The following is a 19,150-nucleotide window of genomic DNA, read 5'->3' as shown; positions in this document are numbered from 1 at the left end:
ATCTTGGAGAGTCTCCTGAAGGCAAGGGGCAACTGCAGCTCCCCCTGGGGACATGGACACTGGTGGCAGCCATTTGGGGAGCTTGTTGACCTAGTGGACAGTGGGGCTGGTGGGTGCCATTGTGGAATCCTCCCTCTAGCTCATTAGTGTCAAGACATCAACAGCCTGTTGCTGCCAGTGTCGGAACATCTCAGGCCAAGTAACTGCTAGGTGGGGACACAGCCCCACCCACCAGCAGGAGGCTGCCTTAAGACCCCCAGACAGCTGCCCTAGGACCTGGCTCTGTCCACCAGAGGACCTGGAACCCAGCCTCACCTACCAGCGAGCCGGCACTAGCCTCAGGAACCCCTGGGACCAGCCCACAGCCACCAACAGGCCAACACCAACCTCGGAAATCCCCAGGCCCTGCCTACCAGCAGGTTGACACCAGCTCTGAGACACCTTGGGAACCCAGTTCTGTCCACAGTGAGCCAGCAATAGCCCCAGGACACCCTGAGATCCAGCCCCACTCACCAACAGGCCGAAGCCAGGTTTGGGACATCCCAGACCCTGCAGCTAGCCATGTCAGGAACTGGCCACACCCATCAGCTAGATACACTAGACGGAAACAGCAGTAGATCAGATGATACAGAGACACGGATCAGCAAGCTGGAAGACAGAGTAGTGGAAATCACGGATGTTCAACAGGAAAAAGAGTGAAAAGAAATGAGGGCAGTTTAATCTGGGACAACATCAAGCATATTAACATTCACATTACAAGGGTCCCAGAAGGCGAAGAGAGAGAGAAAGGAGCAGAGAACATATTTGAATAGCTGAAAATTTCCCTAATCTGGGAAAGGAAACAGACATCCAGGTCCAAGAAGCACTAAGAGACCCAAGCAGGATCAAGCAGTGAGGACCACACCAAGACACATTGTAATTAAAATGATAATGGGATGAGAAAATATTAAAAGTAGCAAGGGAAAAGCAACAAGTAACATACAAGGGAACTCCCATAAGGCTGTCAGCTGACTTTTCAGCAGAAACTCTTCAGGCCAGAGGGAGAGGCACAATATATTTGAAGTGATGAAAGGGAAAAAATACAACCAAAAATACTCTACCCAGCAAGGCTCTCATTCAGATTTAATGGAGAGATCAAAAGCTTTACAGACAAGCAAAATCTAAAGGAATTCTGCACTACCAAACCAGCTTTAAAACAAATGTTAAAGGGAGTTCTAAGCAAAAAAGAAAAGGCCACTACTAGAAACATGAAAATCATGAAAAGAAAAAAGCTCATAGGTAAAGGTAAATATACAGTTAAGGTAGTAAGTCAACCACATACAAAGCTAGTAGGAGGGTTAAAAGACAAAAGGAGTTAAGATCGCCTAAATCCACAATAAGTAGTCAAGGGATATACAAAACAAAAGGATATAAAATATGATGTGGAAAATAGTAAATGGGTGGGGGGAGTAAAAATGCAGGGTTGTTAAAATACGTTTTAGCTTATGAGATCAGCAACTTAAAATAATCATGTATATATATGTATGTATATATGTATGATTATTATATATCATGTATACGTATGATTATATACATGATTATATGTATGATATATGACATACATATCTACATAGCAATATATAAACCTCACAGAAATCACAAACCAAAAATCTATAATAGATACACACAGAGAAAAATAAAGGAATCCAAACATAACACTAAAGATAGTCATGAAATCACAAGGGAAGAGAACAAAAAAAGAAGAAAGGAACAAAAAGAACTACAAAACAACCCAAAGACAATTAGCAAAATGACAATAAGTACATACCTATTAACAATTACTTTAAATGTAAAGGGACTAAATGATATATATAATGGAATATTACTCAGCCATAAAAAAGAATGAAATCTTACCATTTGCTACAACATGAATGGACCTAGAGGGTATTATGCTAAGTGAAATAAGTCAGACAGAGAAAGACAAATACTGTATGATTTCTGGTGGAATCTAAAAAACACAACAAATGAACAAACAGAACAAAACATAAAGTTATAGATACAGAGGACAAGCAGGGGGTTGCCTGAGGGTCAGGGGTGGGGGGAGGAAAGACATAGGTGAGAGAGATTAAGAGGTACAAACTTCCAGTCACAAAATAAATGAGTCACAGATATGAAATGCACAGTGTGGGGAATATAGTCAATAACTAAATAATATCTTTGTGGTGACATATTGTAACTAGACTTGTTGTGATCATTTTGAAGTGTATAGGAAAAAAATCACTAGGTTGTGTAACAAGAACAAATGTAGTGTTGTAGGTCAATTATACTTTAGAAACAAACATACAAACAAAATCATAGAAAAAGAGATCAGATTTGTGGTTACCTGAAGTGGGGGGTGGGAGGAGGGGGAATTGGATGAAGGCGGTCAAAATGTGCAAACTTCCAGTTATAAGATAAATAAGTACTAAGAATGTGATGTACAACGTGATAAATGTAACACTGTCATACATCACATATGAAAGTTAAGAGAGTAGATCCTAAGAGTTCTCATCACAGGAAAAAATTTTTTTCTGTTTCTTTAATTTTGTATCTATATGAGATGAGGGATGTTCACTAAACTTATTGTGATAATCATTCCATGATGTATGTAAGTCAAATCATTAGGTTGTACACCTTAAACTTATACAGTGCTGTATGTCAATTATATCTCAATAAAACTGGAAGAAAAAAAAGCATTAATATCCACCATAAAATACTAATCAGAAAAAATAGCCAAAACACACACCATGCACACACAGTTTGGAAAGAACAAATATATCAGAAAAAAATACCCAAAATATTACTACAAAATATACCAAGGTAAAAAAGCATTAATAGAAAAAATAGGACATTACATAATAAAAGAAACCATTCCCAGGATATCAATAGCACAAATTTGTATGCACCTAATAACACAGCCTCCAAATATACAAAGCCAACTCTGTGGAAACTAAAAGGAGATTTTAATATATTTCTGTCAGAAATCTAAAGATCAAGCAGATAGAAAAAAGCATTAGTGAGCTTAAACTAATAATTATAGACTCTTGAGCTAACAGAGAACATATAAATGTTTTGAAGCTCACATAAAATGTATACACATTTGACTAATAGGTCTGTAAAAGCAGCATATTCCAGAGTCAATGACATACAGAACATATTAATCACGATTCAATTAAATTAGAAATCAACAACTAAAATGTGGAAACATTTTTATGTTTAGAAATTAAAGGTGCTCTTCTAAAAGACAATGAATTAAAGAAGAAACCATAACAAAAGACAGTGAATTAAAGAGGAAACCATAACAAAACCATATATGTTTTAAACTTTAACAGTAAAATAATTATCATCAATCAATCAATATAAAGATAAAAATTACTTAGGGGGTTTGATTAAGTTAAAAAATATACTTATGTCTGGCACATAGCACACACTCAGGATTGCAGTAATGATTTTTTTTTTTGATGTGGACCATTTTTTAAAGTCTTTATTGAATTTGTTACAATATTGCTTCTGTTTTATGTTTTTGTTTTTTGGCTGCAAGGCATGTGGGATCTTAGCTCCCTGACCGGGGACTGAACCCGCACCCCCTGCATTGGAAGGCGACATCTTAACCACTGGATCGGCAGGGAAGTCTCTAAATGTTACCTTTTATGAATTATTTTTAATTGTAGAAAATGTCAAACGTAACAACTGGAGGCAGAATTATGCAATATGTTGCTAATAAAAGTATGGCCCCTAGGCCAGCAGCACCTGCCGCCTGGTTGGAAATGCAGACTCCCAGGCTCCCCCAGCTCTGCGCAACCAGAATCTGCATTTTCACGAGATTCCCAGGGGACTCCTGCACTTTACAGTTTGCTTAATGAACTTCCACAGTCCCATTCCCAGCTGCAACTCCTGACCAGTTTTGTTTCCCTTCCTGTACTATTTTGAAGCAAACCTCAGACAAATACGGTTTCCTCTGAAAATATTAATTTTTTAAAAAAGTTTTGATCCAAACGTCCCTGATCACTGTGCCAGGGAAGTCAGTCAGGAGAACACCCCTGCATGTAGAGATGACTCCGAAGGAAGAGGGCTCAGGTGCCTCTCTCGCGCCCCGGGGAGGCAGTTTGACTCAAGTGGTGCTCATGCAAACAGCCACCCGGGTGCTCTGCGCTTTTCTGCAGGGACTGCTGTCCTGGGGGTGAGGCTTCCTGGCCAAGACATCGCTCTGTCTTCTTTTCCCAGAGCCCTGGGTTTAAATTCCCTGTTTAACAGCTGTGTGTCTCTAGGAAAGAATGTCAACCTCTCTGGTGGGAGGTTTCCCCAGCAGTAAAACAGGAATAGGAGTATCTACTACAGAGAGTTGCTGACAACGTGAAACATGATAACCTAAGCTGTAGGACTTCGTTCCAGTGTCTGTTCCAACGTCCCCTCCTCAGAGAGGCCGGCCCGATCTGCCCTTTTACCTAAAGCAGCGGGCCCATCACTCTCTTTCTCCTCTTTCCCTGCAGTGTTTTCCTTCAAAGTTCTTATTACCTGCTGAAACAATTTGCTTATTTATTGCCTGTCTCCTCTTCTAGAATGTAAGGTCCACAAGGCAGGGATTTTTTTTTTTTTTTTTTTTTACAAGAGATAAATAGACTGACACCAAGCATTGTACATGGATGACCACAACAAAAGCAACAATGATTGCAATTACCAAACACGAAACACACTCATACTATGTCATAATATTGACATTCAGTCCAGTAATCCTCCACTGTAACAGCTCCTTTACTTTGCAGTGAAAATTGATTTGTATATTCTTTGCAAGGCAGGGATTTTAGTCCCTTTCCTTTGCTGCTGTCTCCTCATGTTAGGACAGGACAGGAGACAGAATTGGAGCACAAAAGAACCTCAAATGAATGAATGAATGAGTGAATGAATGGGTGAATGAATGGATGAGTGAATGGATGACTCCACTAGAGAACTAAGCAAGGTGCTCTGGAGCCAAATTCCCTCTCGCCCTTTCTTTCCCGCTCTGCCTCCCTTCCATGGGTACCAGGAGGGCAGAAGGCAGAGAAGCCAGGCCAGGCAGCGAGTCTCTGAAGCAGCAGCACCGCCTGGACTGAGAGGGACACATCCCTTCTGGGCCCAAGTACCTGAGATCTGTCGTCCCTGAGACCTGCCCTCAGGTGGATTTTTTTTTTTTTAAGATTTTTTGATGTGGACCACTTTTAAAGTCCTTATTGAACTTTTTACAATATTGCTTCTGTGTTATGTTTTGGTTTTTTGGCCGTGAGGCATGTGGGATCTTAGCCCCCAAACCAGGGATCAGACCCGTGTCCCCTGCATTGGAAGGCGAAGTCCTAACCACTGGACCGCCAGGGAAGTCCCCCTGAGGTTGTTTTTGAGGGGCCTCACCTGTTGGATCCTTGCACCCCAAGTGCCTATCTTGGGTCCCATTTCTAAATCAGCCCATCCCCACCCTTCCTTCCTTGTCTCAGGAAATATTCACAGAAGGCTGGGGCGGTCCAGGCCCTGCTGATACAGTGGAAGAGCAGGTTCTGAAGGAAGGCAGCCTCAGAAGGACTTTTCAGGGTGGAGTGGCCACAGGGGCCAGATGCAGGGGAGTTCGTGGCCGTGAAGGGGGGTGTTTGCAGTTGAACGGGAGCCCCTAAGTCACACACTACTCCGGAGAGGTTTTGGGAGAGGAGATGCCCCCTCCTTTACGAGATGCTCAGAGAAGGTGTCTGGCCCACCTGCCTGCCCAGGACCTCACCTGATAATGCAGCACTGGTCCGTCTTGTTCTTCCTCATGTTGAAGTAGCAGTTGTTTGCGATGGCAAAGACGTGCGGTGGCAGCTCGCCCACATGGCGCTTGTAGTACAGCTGCACCTGTTCCACGGTATAGAGGGGCAGCACCTGGTACGGGTTCACGGCCACAAGGATGGAGCCCGTGTACGTCTGGGGAAGGGAGAAGGTGGTTAGTGACCCCCTACTCCGAGGATCAGCACTGCCTGGCCCTGATCTTGGCCTTGGATGCCACCTCCCGAGGGCCACCAGGGCTGGCTAACTGTGGCGGGGAGGCGGGGTCTGATTCTGGACCGAGAGACGAGACCCTCAGCAGCTCAGATCCTTCACCTGGAAAGATAAGGTGCTCACCAGGAATGAGAGCTCCCGGGGCAGGGGCGCATTCACAGGGACATTAAATGAGGCGGTCGTGCTTAATGTTTGGCGCTCTGTCTGGTATTCAGAAGAGGCTTGATAAAAATGGACTGAATGGGGACTTCCCTGGTGGCGCAGTGGTTAAGAATCCGCCTGCCAATGCAGGGGACACGGGTTCAATCCCTGGTCCAGGAAGATCCCACATGCCGCGGAGCAACTAAGCCCGTGCGCCACAACTACTGAGCCCAGCGTGCTGCAACTCCTGAAGCCCGCGCGCCTGGAGCCCGTGCTCCGCAACAAGAGAAGCCACTGCAATGAGAAGGCTGTGCACCGCAACGAAGAGTAGCCCCCGCTCGCTGCAGCTAGAGAAAGCCCGCGTGCAGCAATGAAGACCCAATGCAGCCAAAAAAAAGGAGTGAATGTATGAAGCGAGTCTGCACCTGCCTTTCACAGGGGCCTCCGTGAGGCTGGGCCACCACAGTAGCCCTCATGGACCCCTCCTGGACCCTAGTTCAGGATCACCCGCTCATCTGGAGCCTCCACTGGGCCTGCCTGCCCCTCTGGGTTGGGACGGGGACGGCCACCTCAACAGTCATGTAATCATCCGTGTCTTCGTTTTCGTTTTAGGAAGGGAGAGGATAATCTCTCTGGCTCAGGACTATGACAACCAGATACAAGAACGCAAGCATAAGCTCTCTGGAAAGGATAAGCTGCAATTCAACTTAGATACTTGCTGTCATTGGTCCCAGGAGCTGAGGCTCACTCATCCAAAGTGGACTCAGAGTGCCCCGTCCCCTCCTCCTTCCCCTGAGGGCCTCCTCCTTCTCCTCTCCCAGCCCAGCCCTCTGTTCGGGGGCCCCTGCTCACTCTCCTACTCCTCTGAGCAGCCCAGGATCAGGGCTGGTCAGAGGTCAATGAGCCACCTCCCTCTGAGAAGCCCAGGCAGGTGGTGACTTCCCCGGGTCACAGCCACTCACGGCAGGGCTGGTGTCGGTTTTGGAATACCACCTCCCCTGGGAAGTCTGCATTAGAACAGGGATGAGACCCTCCCATCCACCGCTAGGCTTTGGGAGAAGGACCCGCATCTACCTACGCGGGCCTCCTGGTCATCACACAACTTACTTCATAGGAGGGCAGAGGTCTTCTGCCTGGTGACCCTGTCTCTGCCACATACCTAGGAAGGGACCAGGCAGAAGACTACTCCCCATGGCCTTCGGTCCACTCGGCCCTCAGAGCAGCGAAGAGGCAGCAGTAATTGAGTACCTCCTGTGTGCCGGGCACTGAGCTGGCATGCTGCCTGTTAGCTTTCTGTACACTCGAAGGCTTTATCCCCCTGCTTCTTTCAGACGGGAGCAGAGATCGATGAGCTTCCTCATACTATGAGGGCGTGGGGAATGGGGACTGAGCCAGGTGTGCCCGGGGCATAGTTTGCTTCCCCAGCCAAGTCAGCGCGTGTGGCCCCAGCGCGCCAGGGGGCCCCATGTGGCCAGGAGGGACTCACGTAGATCTTGTGCTGCTGGTAGCGGATCAGGAGGTTGTGCACCATGCCCGCCTCGTTCAGGTCCCCCAGGAGGATCATGTCATCCACGCCCTGAGCAGAGTTGGGGTGCATGGGGCTGAGGGTGCCAAGGTCCTCTGCTCGGATCCAGTGTTCCTGGAACAAAGGGCACAGGCTTTCCTGAACGGGGTTTGTCCTGGACCTCCATGTCCTCAATGGATCAGCCTATCTGGTGGCCAGCACCTGGCCAGGGTTGGTCTGTGGTGAAGGTCAAGGGATCGGCTCAGTCCGAGGCTGGAGTCAGCACACGTCTAGGGCCGAGGGTCAGTGTGCACTGGGGCTAAGAGTGAAGCTCAGACCAGGGTCAGAGGAGCGTGTAGCCAGGAGTTAGATCTGGCTGTGATTGGGATCAGGGGCAGTTTGCAGCTGGGAAGCCTCACAGATGGTTGGAATAAAAGTGTGCAAGTAAAAGTGTTCTTTAAATGGCATGACATCATTTTTCAAATAGAAGATATTATTGTTAACATTTGACTGGCTTCCAATCTATGGGGCTCACAGGTCACAGTCTAGAACTTTCTCCTTGGAGGCCAAGTCTCCACATGCTTCACTTGGAAGCCCCTCAGCAAAGAGGGTTGCCCAAGGAGGACTTAAATGACCAGCTGGACCCCTCACTCCGCATGCCCTTCTCCAGGGTCGCTCGCTGCTCCTCCCCAGCCCCCCAGGTGACTGAGCTGGTTTCCCAGCAGGTCACCCTGAGCTTCCTACTCTCTCTTCTGGGCTGTTTTGCTCAGCGTGAGCTGGGCTTCCTCCTCCTCCTCCTCACATTCCGGGGCCTCCCCTCCAGGCATCTTTCTCACCTTTCCCTCCCTCCTCCTGTCCTTCCTGCTCAGCTTCCTTTACTTTGCAAACCATCTTCCTGCCCTCCCCTTCCTCTGTCACAGCCCGTTTCCCACTTCACGCTTTCCTGCTCCCCTAATTGTCCTAATTTTCCATCTGCCAACACACTCCCTGCTTCTTCACTATAGAAACAGTTCCCAAGACAGACACACAATGTTCACCATGACAGGACTTCCCTGTAGTGTGTCCTGCCACATGGGTCCCTGACTTGGGCTCTGGAATCCCTGGTGCTGGGAGCAGCACCAGAGAAGGCAGGGGGCTCGGGGCCCAGGAGGGGTGGGGCGATGGGGCTGAGAAGGCTGAGCCTCTCAGGAGAGGGTGGCCATACTGACTTTGCCTTCATCATCTTCCACCAAGATCTTGCCAGGCTTTGTTTCTTTGATGATGCCCCCGATGGGCACGCTGGTCTTGTCAGCAGAGGTGAGGTTCAGCCACACATGGTCACCCTGGAGAGCAGAGAGGAGTCGGTGGTCAGATCCTTGATCCACCTTCCCCTTCCTGCTCAAGACTTACCTCCCCGGGGGGGTGTCCCTTCCAACCAAGAGATCCCAAGGTGGCTGAGGCGTGCTCTCTCCCCCTTCCCTTCCTCCTCCTCCTTCTTCTTTTTCTTCTTCCCTCTCTCCTACCCTGCTCCCAGCCCTTTCTCACTCTTGCCAGGAAGTTAATGGGAGGTGGCAGGGGAAGCTTCCCTGGCCTAGTTTTTGCAGGAAAGTATCTCTCTGTGAGGTGCAAAAAGAGAGTCTTTGCCCTGCGAATAGCCCTATAGTACCCAAACCCATTGGCTGGGGAAAGACAAAGAGTAAAATCTCACTAGGTTTGTGCCTGGCCTGCAACATGGCATTGACCCACATGAACCTCTTTCTAATCCAAGAAAGCTCACCCTGCTCAAAGAGGAGGAATCCCAAAGCAACAAGCACAGATCCACATGTAAATATACTGACATTCAAAAGGAGGAAATGAGCAGGTGAATAACACTCACCAGGGGAAAAGAAACTGCCACAGAGCAGTGGAAAGTTGTGACCAAGTATCTCACCATGATTTCCAAAAAATTTACTGAGGTGTAGAGCAGAGGCACAAGAGCTCAGAAATTAGACGCCAAGACAACTGAAAAGGATGGGACATGAATTGGCAGAGCTCAAGAAAGAAACGGAGGAAAAGAAGTAAACATGGGCCGGAGATGAAAGCAAAACTGGAAGCAACAACAAGGGAATAAGCGCTGCTAAAATCATAGTAAAGATCATAGAAGGCAGGAGGAGAAAAGTGAGCAAAATGACAGAGAAATTTTCAAAATTAGGATTAGGAAGAAAAGGATAGATATGGAAGGCAGACAAAAATACTAATAATTGAAGTGCACAAAGAAGAAAATCAGGGAGAAAAACAGAAAAATTACTTAAATATAAAATTCGAGACAACTTTCAAGAAATTAATGAAGCCTTGAATCTATGGATTGAAGACACACCATTATGCCTTTGAAATAATGACAAAGAAAAATCAACTCTAGGACATAAATGTTATTGGACTTCAAAAATAAAGAAATAATTTTTTGAGGGGCAGGGAGACAAAAAGACAAGTTCACTTATAAGGAGATAATTCAGGACAAATTCAAATCATATATGAGGGCTGAACACCTCCTACAAAGATCTCAGGAAGAGAGCAATACAGCTGTTAGGATGGCCATTATAAAAAGTACAGAAAATAACAAGTGTTATTGAGGATGTAGAGAAATTGGAACCCTTGTACACTGTTGGTGGGAATGTAAAATGGTGCAGCCACTGGGGAAAACAGTATGAAGGATCCTCAATAAATTAAAAATAGAATTACCATATGATCCAGCAATCCCACTTCTGGGTAAATATCCAAAGAAATTCAAAGCAGGATCTCAAAGACATATTTGCATTCCCATGTTCATTGCAGCATTATTCATAATAGCCAAGAGGTAAAAGCAACCCAAATGTCCATTGGCAGATGAACAAATAAACAAAAATGTAATATATACAGTCATCCCTAAAAGTACTTGGGGGATTGATTCCAGGAGCCCCTGCCGATACCAAAATCCATGGATGCTCAAGTGCCTTATATAAAATGACATAGCACAATGAATACTACACACCATGGAATATTATCCAGCCTTAAAAAAGAAGGAAATCCTGTCATGTGCTACAGTGTGGCTGGACCTCAAGGACATTTTGCTGAGCAAGAGAAGTCAGTCACAGAAGGACACATGCTGTATGATTCCACTCATGGAAAGTATCTAAAGTAGTCAAAATCATAGAAACAGAAAGTAGAAAGGTGGTTGTCAGGGGCTGGAGGAGGACGGAAGGAAAATATTATTTAATGAGTATAGAGTTTCAAGTGTACAATATGAAAATGTTCTCTGTTGCACAACAATGTGAATATACGTAGCAATACTGAAATGTACACTTAAAAATGGTTAAGATGGTAAATTGAATGTTATCTTTTTTACCACAATAAAAAACATAGAAAAAAAATCCAATAATTTTTTTACCCAGCCAAATCGTCTTTCCAGTATAAAGATAACAAACATTTTTGAAGATGCAACATTTTCCCATAAGCCTTTTGGGAGAAAAACAATTAGGGGACAAACTTCAGTCAACAGTGCAAAGAATGAATATAGGTCCACACCAACACACACATCAAGAAATTTCAAAATACTTGGGACAAAGAAAAGATCATAAAAGCTTTCAGAGAGAAAAATAAGTTTTATACAAAGGCTCAAGAATTAAAATGTTGTCCACCTTCTCCATAGCAAGGCTGGAAACCAGAAGGAGTACATGTCTTCACAGTTTTCAGGGAAAATTACGTCTAGTATGGAATCCTATGCCCAGCTGACATTCAAATGTGAAAAAACATATTTTTAGACATGCAAGTTGTTAAAAATATTTACTTCATATGTACCCTTTCTCAGGAAGCTATTACAGGTTGTGCTTGATCAAAACAAGGGAGTAAACCAAGAGAGAGAAGAACCTTGGGTCCAAGAAAAGGGATTCAGTGCAAAGGAGACGTGAAAGAAATCTTCGGGGTGGTTGTGAAGGAGACCCCAGGACAATTCCGAGATGTGTGCCTCAGAAGTAGAAGATGCCGGTTTAGATATGGCCTCAGCAACTCTGGGAGAAACTTCTTCCTGAGGATGAAGTTGATTGAACTCCCAGATGAATCATTTCGAAAGGACATTGACATATCTGGGAGAAAGCTGGGCGGCGGGGGGTGGGGGGAGGTTATGTCGTCGTAAGTACAGAGAAAACAAAGCAGATAGGGCAGAAGGACAATTACAAAGTCTAGCAAAGGGAAGCACAGCACTTAGACTACATTGCAGGGCTCAGTTGAGAGGAACATGTTCTTTCTTTTCTTTAACTTTTTATTTTATATTGGAGTATAGCTGATTAACAATGTTGTGTTAGGGACTTTCCTGGTGGTCCAGTGGTAAAGAATTCGCCTTCCAATGCAGGGGACGTGGGTTCGATCCTTGGTCAGGGAACTAAGATCCCACATGCTGTGGGGCAACTAACCCCGTATGCCACAACTACTGAGCTCTTGTGCCTCAACTAGAGCCCACATGCCACGAACTACAGAGCCCATGTGCTCTGGAATCCATGAGCCACAACTACAGAGCCCACGCACCCTGGAGCCTGTGCACCACAACTAGAGAAGAGAAAACCCACAGGCCACAACTAGAGAGAAGCCTGCACACCACAACGAAGAGCCCACGTGCTGCAAAGAAAGATCCTGCATGCTTCAATGAAGACCCTGCGTGCCGCAACTAAGACCCAATGCAGCCAAAAATAAAAACAAAACAACAACAACAAAATAATGTGGTGTTAGTTTCAGGTGTACAGCAAAGTGATTCAGTTATATATATACATGTATCTCTTCTTTTTCAAATTCTTTTCCCATTTAGGTTGTTATATAATATGGAGCAGAGTTCCCTGTGCTTTACAGTAGGTCCTTGTTGGTTATCTATTTTAAATATAGCAGTGTGTACATGTCAATCCCAAACTCCCTAACTATCCCTCCCTGCCCCTGACACTTCCTCCCTGGTAACCATAATTTCATTCGAGAGGAACATTTTCTTAGATAAAACAAGTAAACTCTGTATGTAGATCTAATGAAAGCTAGGATTTAACAATTTTGGGAGGAAGGAGAGACAGTATGAGTGCTGTGGGTGGGCGTTAGGAGCAAGGAGCTAAGGCCCTTCTCACCTAGTGGGAAGTCAGTAATAGGTGACGCCTGAAACCAAAAACTCAAGCAGCCCTGTACACATGTTCTTTAGAGACACAGAGGGAAGTATCAATGAATCGACTAGAAGTTCGAAGGTGGTCACCTCTCTGGAAGAGGAAGTGGGGAACTGATTCTTCAAACTGTGTGCCCAAAACAACTTAATAAAACTAAAAGCAAAATGAAGAAGAACAGTAAGGAACAGCTGCTACAGGATACAGAAGACCAGCCTGAGCAGCATACTAGATTCAGTGAACTAATTGAATCACATCAGGAACCTCAGAGACCTAGAAAACTTTCTTACAACAAGGATAAAATTCCAGTGTGAAAATTGCAGCATGCAGCTGAAACAGTGGGCAAATTACCAAAGAGAGAAGATTATCAGTCAAAGACAGATGATGGGGACTTCCCTGGTGGTCCAGTGGTAAAGAATCCACCTTCCAACACTGGGGATGCGGGTTTGATCCCTGGTCAGGGAACTAAGATCCCACATGCTGCGGGGCAGCTAAGCCCAAGTGCCACAACTACTGAGCTTGCACACCTCAACTAGAGAGCCCACGTGCCGAAGACTACAGAGCCCACGCGCTCTGGAACCCGCACACCATAACTACAGAGCCCATGTGCCCTGGAGCCTGTGCACCACAACTAGAGAAGAGAAAACCTGCACGCCACAACTAGAGAAAAGCCTGCACGCCACAGTGAAAGATCCCACATGCCTGAACGAAGATCCTGCATGCGTCGAAGACCCGACGCAGCCAATAAATAAATGAATACATAAATACATAAATAAATAAATAAATAAATAAATAAAAAGACAGATGATGGGCATCTCACAGTGAACTTGATATTAACCAGAGATGAAAAAGAGAAAGACCATTTCCAGTCCACACTTAATGATAAGGTGTCAGACCAACATGAGCTGGAAAAATAAATAAAAGAGCTAGAACATGACTTTTGTTCACTCCATTTGGCCAAAGCTCTCCTAGGAAATAAATGAGAAGCCAAGCAGCAGAAAATAGAGTTGCTTCATGAACTCTGTTGGAAGAAAAAGTTGACTGTGCAGAAACAGCTGAATCAGGAGAAGAGTGAGCGAGAAGAGATAAAGCAGAAGCTATCAGCTGCAAAGAAAGTCAAGTCTATATTGAGATTCAAGAAATAGAGGATGAATTACAGAAAGCAGAGAGATCCACGTGACCTTCGTTGTTCTCTGTGGTAAGAAATACCTGACAGCTGGCTGCTGCCGATGATGCAGAAAGCTCCTTCCCCAGCCTGAGACAGAAATTACTACAAGGAAACTCAAAGACCCAAGGCCATGAAGAATCCACTTCCGGGAGACCTGACCCTCAGTCTTCCGAGGTGGGCTGGCTCTTCTGGACATTGGCTGAAATGGGTGTTGTGCCCTGATCCCATGTGCCCACCTGCCATGTCTTCTCTTCCCATAGAAGAGATGGGCCTACAGATGGCTCTGTGCTGCCTTTACTTAGATAAATGAAGGATCCAACAATTGAGAAATACCCTGTCAAGACATTTGTTTTTCTGTTCTTTTATTTTTCATTTTATTTTATTTTTAAAATTTTTATTGAAATATAGTTGATTTACAATGTTGTATTAGTTTCAGGTGTATAGCAAAGTGATTCAGTTATACATATATATATTAATATATATATATTCTTTTTTTACATTCTCTTCCATTATAGGTTACTACAAGATATTGAGTATAGTTCCCTGTGCTATACAGTAGGTCCTTGTTGGTTACCTATTTTATATATTGTAGTGTGTTTTGTCAAGACATTTTAAGCCCTGAATATAAGTGAGGGATTACTGTGCAAGTGTGGTCCCCCTGCCAAAGCCCAAAGGTTGGCCAAGGTCATTTTCTTTAGTTAAAACAATCTGTCTTGTTCCTCCAAACTCCCTGTCTCCGGTATTTTCCTTACAGGGTCTCATTGCCTCTCTTCTTCTTTCCTTGGGAGTGATTTGACTCAGCCTTTGGCAACTCCCACGAACAACCCCTCGATGGAAGAGATGCAATTCTTACCAGTCTCAAGCCAGACATCCTGAGGCAGCCGCTCCTGACAGCCTGTGTGCAGAGAGAAAGCAGAAAGTCAGTCCTCGTGGCCCTGACTTGGAGCCCTGGAGGGTAGGAGCCACGTGTGTTCATCAGCGTGGCTCTGAGCGCCCGGCATGGGGCCGAGAAATGACTCTTCAATGAATGAGAGGATGAGTCACAGTCACACCACAAGTGTGAGAGGAGGCTCTCTCAGCTTGGTCCATCCTATCTCATCTTTACTGAACGTCTATTTTGCACTTGGCACTGGGCTCAACTGGGAGTGCGGTGGTTCTGAACATCCTTAGGACACCATCCCTGCCATCCAGAAGCTCAAGCTGTGTCTGGTCAGACATCCGTGAACACCAGTCATCACCCTACACCACACGGAGTGCTGAGGGAAGCAGCCAGCAGAACTAGAGACACAACATACTTGATCTAAACCTCACGGACAGGGGCTTCCCTGGTGGCGCAGCGGTTAAGAATCCACCTGTCAATGAAGGGGACACGGGTTCGAGCCCTGGTCCGGGAAGATCCCACATGCCGCGGAGCAACTAAGCCCATGCGCCACAACTACTGACCCTGTGCTCTAGAGCCTTCGAGCCACAGCTACTGAAGCCCGCGCACCTAGAGCCCATGCTCTGCAACAAGAGAAGCCACCACGATGAGAAGCCCGCACAACGCAACAAAGAGTAGCCCCTGCTCGCTGCAACTAGAGAAAGCCCACGCAAAGAAGAAGACCCAACGCAGCCAAAAATAAATAAATAAACCTCACAGACACCCCCAAAACACAGATATCCCCCATTTCACTCATGGAACTCAACAAAGGAAAGGTGACCTGTTGATCAGTAGCACAGCTGGGAATTCAACCTGGACCTGCCTCCTTGCAAACCTGTCCGCAGCACCTGGCATCCTCCCCAGTGCCCTGGGAGCACACAAGCGGGCCTGTGTAGCTGCCAGCAGGTGGGGGAGGGAGGGGAGGGGAAGGGAGGGGAGGGGAGGGGAGGGGAAGGGAGGGGAGGGGAGGGGAGGGGAGGGAGGGGAGGCGAGGGGAGGGGAGGGGAGGGGAGGGCAGAGGCCCTGATCTCAAGGAGGAGCCCCACCCATCCCCAGCCTTGCCCCACTGAGCTGCGGGAGGCAGGTACTGGCTTTTTCGTTCATCATATGCTCCCTGCTTCTAACACAGACTTGCTCCAAGGAGGGATCCAGGAAATAGCTGTTCAGTGAAACAGAGAACGAAGCCCTTGGAGAGGATGTCCTTTGACAATGGCTTTGCCAGATTTGTAAGAATTCACAGTGGAAGGAAAGAGGGGCCTTCTCAGGGGTTCCCTGGTAGCCTAGTGGTTAGGATTCAGGGCTTTCACTGTCGTGGCCCGGGTCCAGTCCCTGGTCAGGGAACTGAGATCTTGCAAGCTGCGAGACCAAAATAAAAGGGGAGGGGGAGCGATTCTCTAGGGATGCTGCAACTTTAGCAAAGGCAGAGGGAAAAGTGCAAAGGATGTGAGGGGTCAGCACATTTGGGTTGAGCAGACCAAGTTGGGAGGTAAGAGGAGAGTAGAGGTGTAGGTAGTGGGTGAATGTGACAGAGAGTCTGCCACTCTGTTCTGCTGGACAAAGAATTTTCTTATTCCAATTTTTCTTTAGTGTGTGAGCATTTATATGTTTATGGCAATCTACTCCTCCTAGCATTTGTTGAGTGCCTACAATGCAAAAGGCGGTAGTAATCAGATTGAGATTCCTTTTTAAGTGTCTGAGGCTACAGCTCTTTCAAGGGGAGGCTGGTCCATCTCCACGCCTCACATACTGCAATGAGGTGGTGGGTGGGAAAGACGCAGAGGGCATTGCCTGCCTCTCGTTCCCCACTGTGGCTCTGGCCCCTCACTTCTCCACCCCAGGTAGGAATCTGAGGCTCACCCATGTTCTTTAGCTCTGTCGCCCTCTACCCCCTCACCCATGGCACTGACCTCCATGGACATAATCCCTCTCCAGACACCAGGATCTGTCCCATAGGTGCCCCCCACCAGTCCTGCCATCCCTGGGGGGTGAACCTGCCAAGTGTTCTGGACTCTCACTCCTCTGGTCCCCAGACTCTACTGACCTCCACTCCCCCACGACTGGCCCTGGTCTTCCTGTGTCCCAGAACCTCTCCGCTTCAGAAACCATGTCCTCCAGCTGCCACCCTCCAGCCACACCCCAGGCCAGCACCAGGCCCTCTGCCCATGGCCCACTGTTCCCTCATTTCATCACGACCCCTCAGCCCTTGCTTTGCTCTCCATTCTATCAACCAGGCATCTGAGCTTCATTTCTATCCCAACCTGCCTAGAAACTGACTTACATCTTTTCTGGAACAAAGTGGTTTTGTAAGTACCCATAAACGGAATACAAAGATAAAGTACAATAAGCTGCACTCTATATGGACCCCTCTGGTCCACCCTTGTCTTGTGAATGTTGTTGACTCCTGCTCGCACCTTGCAAAGTCCCAGCACCAAGCTGAGCACACCAAGGATGGGTCACACCATCTTGATGACAGGGGCCAGCACCTCCCCTACGACCTTAGAAATGCTCAGGGACACTTGAGTGGGCCCTGGTCAGCTCTTTCTGGAAAAAAAAACCCAGCAACACTCTTATTTCAAATCTCCCTCCCACTACTCACTCTGCAGAACACCTTGATCTGTGTCATTGAAAAAAGAGAGAAAGATCACCCTCAGCTTCCAGCTCTGCCCACTCCCTGCCTTTCCCTATATCTGAGGACATTTAAGGGACCGCCCAGGGGAAGGGGCCCCCTGACAGCCCCACACTAACCCTTCCAGCCCTGCCCTCTCTGGCCTCCTCCATCAGGGCTTTTGCTTTATCAATTACTCTGGTGGTTAAAATACTCCCACAAATTCTTTGACACTGCTCCCTTCCAAATATGGAGACTCATTCTCCCTACTGTGGATGTGGATTTAGTGACTTCCTTCTAACAAATAGAATAAGGTCAGAGTGATGGAGTGTAGCTTCTGAAACTAGTTCATAAAAGGCTCTGTGTCCTCCTCCTTGCTCTGTCTGAGATCGCTCGGCCTGGGGGAACTTGCTGCCATGTCATGAGGATACTCAAGCAGCCTCAAGGAGGACCCATGTGGTGAGGAACTCAGGTCTCCAGTCAACAGCCAGTGATCTTGAAAGCAGATCTTCCAGCCATGGTCAAGGCTTCAGATGACCAGACCTCCAGCCAACGTCCTGACTGCAACCTTGTTATGGGCTGAATTGTGAACCCCTCACCAAGTTCATATGTTGAAAGTCCTAACCCTCAGTACCTCACAATGGAACTGTATTTGAAGATAAAGCCCTTTTAAAGAGGTGGTGATGTTAAACTGAAGCTGTGAGGGTGGGGCGTAATCCAACATGACTGATATCCTTGTAAGAAGAGGAAGAAATACAAGAGCTGTACATGCAGAGGGATGGCCATACGAGGACAAAGTAGCAAGAGGGTAACTGTCTGCAAGCCAAGGAGAGGGGCCTTGGGAAGAACCACCCCTGCCAACATCTTTGGTCTGAGACTTCCAGCTCCAGAATTATGAGAACATAAATATCTATTGTTTAAGCTGCCTAGTCAGTGGCATTTTGTTAGGGCAACCCTAGAAAATAAATATAAACCACGTGAGTGTTCCTGGCCCAGAACCACCCAGATAAGCTGTTCTTGGATTTCAGAAATTGGGTGAGGAAATAAATATTTGTCATTTTAAGCTGCAAAATCTTGGAGTAATTTGTTATGCAGCAGTAGATAACTAATACAATTACCTCTCCCTCTCACATCTTCATTCTTTCTTACTCTTCTGGTTTTCCTCCCTGCATAGAGATGCAAGTTTTGTCTATCTTAAAATGAATTTTCTTGGCCTCATGACTGCCTCCAGCTATTGCCCTCCTCTTGTTTCTATTCCACAGCTGAACTGCCTGAAAGAGTTGCCCCATCATGCTGCCTCCACTATCTCACCCTTCATGCCTTCCCAAGCCTTGGGTCACACACACATACCCACAAATGCTGCACCGACTCCTCCAGGGCCAACATTGCTCAAGTCCATGCCAGGACTTTTTCAGCCATGTCTTGTTCCCTGAGCACGCCCCCTTGGCTTCTGCAGGACTACACTTCCCTGTCATTCCGTTGCTTTTGGGGGTCCCCTCAATCTCCTCCCAGGGCCCTTTCCCTCACCTTGATCTCTTCGTGTCTGAGAGAGATGCTGGTTGTTTTTGTCTGCCTGATGTGCCTTCCCCTATTTTCTTTTGAGGGAAATTCTCCTCCCTTTGTCCAAAATGTTTCTGATGGGAACCATGAATCATGGTACCTCAAAGATGGC

The 19,150-nt window shown here is 46.6% G+C and overlaps 1 protein-coding gene across 2 annotated transcripts in view; it reads right to left on the bottom strand.

The window, feature by feature from the left end:
- The window catches only part of MYO7B (myosin VIIB), a 104,009-nt gene that overhangs the window by 63,437 nt on the left and 21,422 nt on the right, over nucleotides 1-19,150 (bottom strand). For both annotated transcript variants that reach the window (XM_082396608.1, XM_082396609.1), the window contains exons 2-5: nucleotides 14,808-14,849; nucleotides 8,872-8,985; nucleotides 7,646-7,798; nucleotides 5,759-5,943 (exon numbers count right to left, since the gene is read on the bottom strand). In XM_082396608.1, the coding sequence (XP_082252734.1) occupies nucleotides 5,759-5,943; nucleotides 7,646-7,798; nucleotides 8,872-8,985; nucleotides 14,808-14,849 (494 nt within the window). The remainder of the gene's footprint in view (nucleotides 1-5,758; nucleotides 5,944-7,645; nucleotides 7,799-8,871; nucleotides 8,986-14,807; nucleotides 14,850-19,150) is intronic.

Source organism: Balaenoptera borealis, assembly GCF_965194805.1.
Source record: "Balaenoptera borealis genome assembly, chromosome: 6".
NCBI lineage: Eukaryota > Metazoa > Chordata > Mammalia > Artiodactyla > Balaenopteridae > Balaenoptera > Balaenoptera borealis.
Note: the sequence above shows the minus strand (reverse complement) of the source record. Positions and strands in the feature narration are given on the sequence as shown.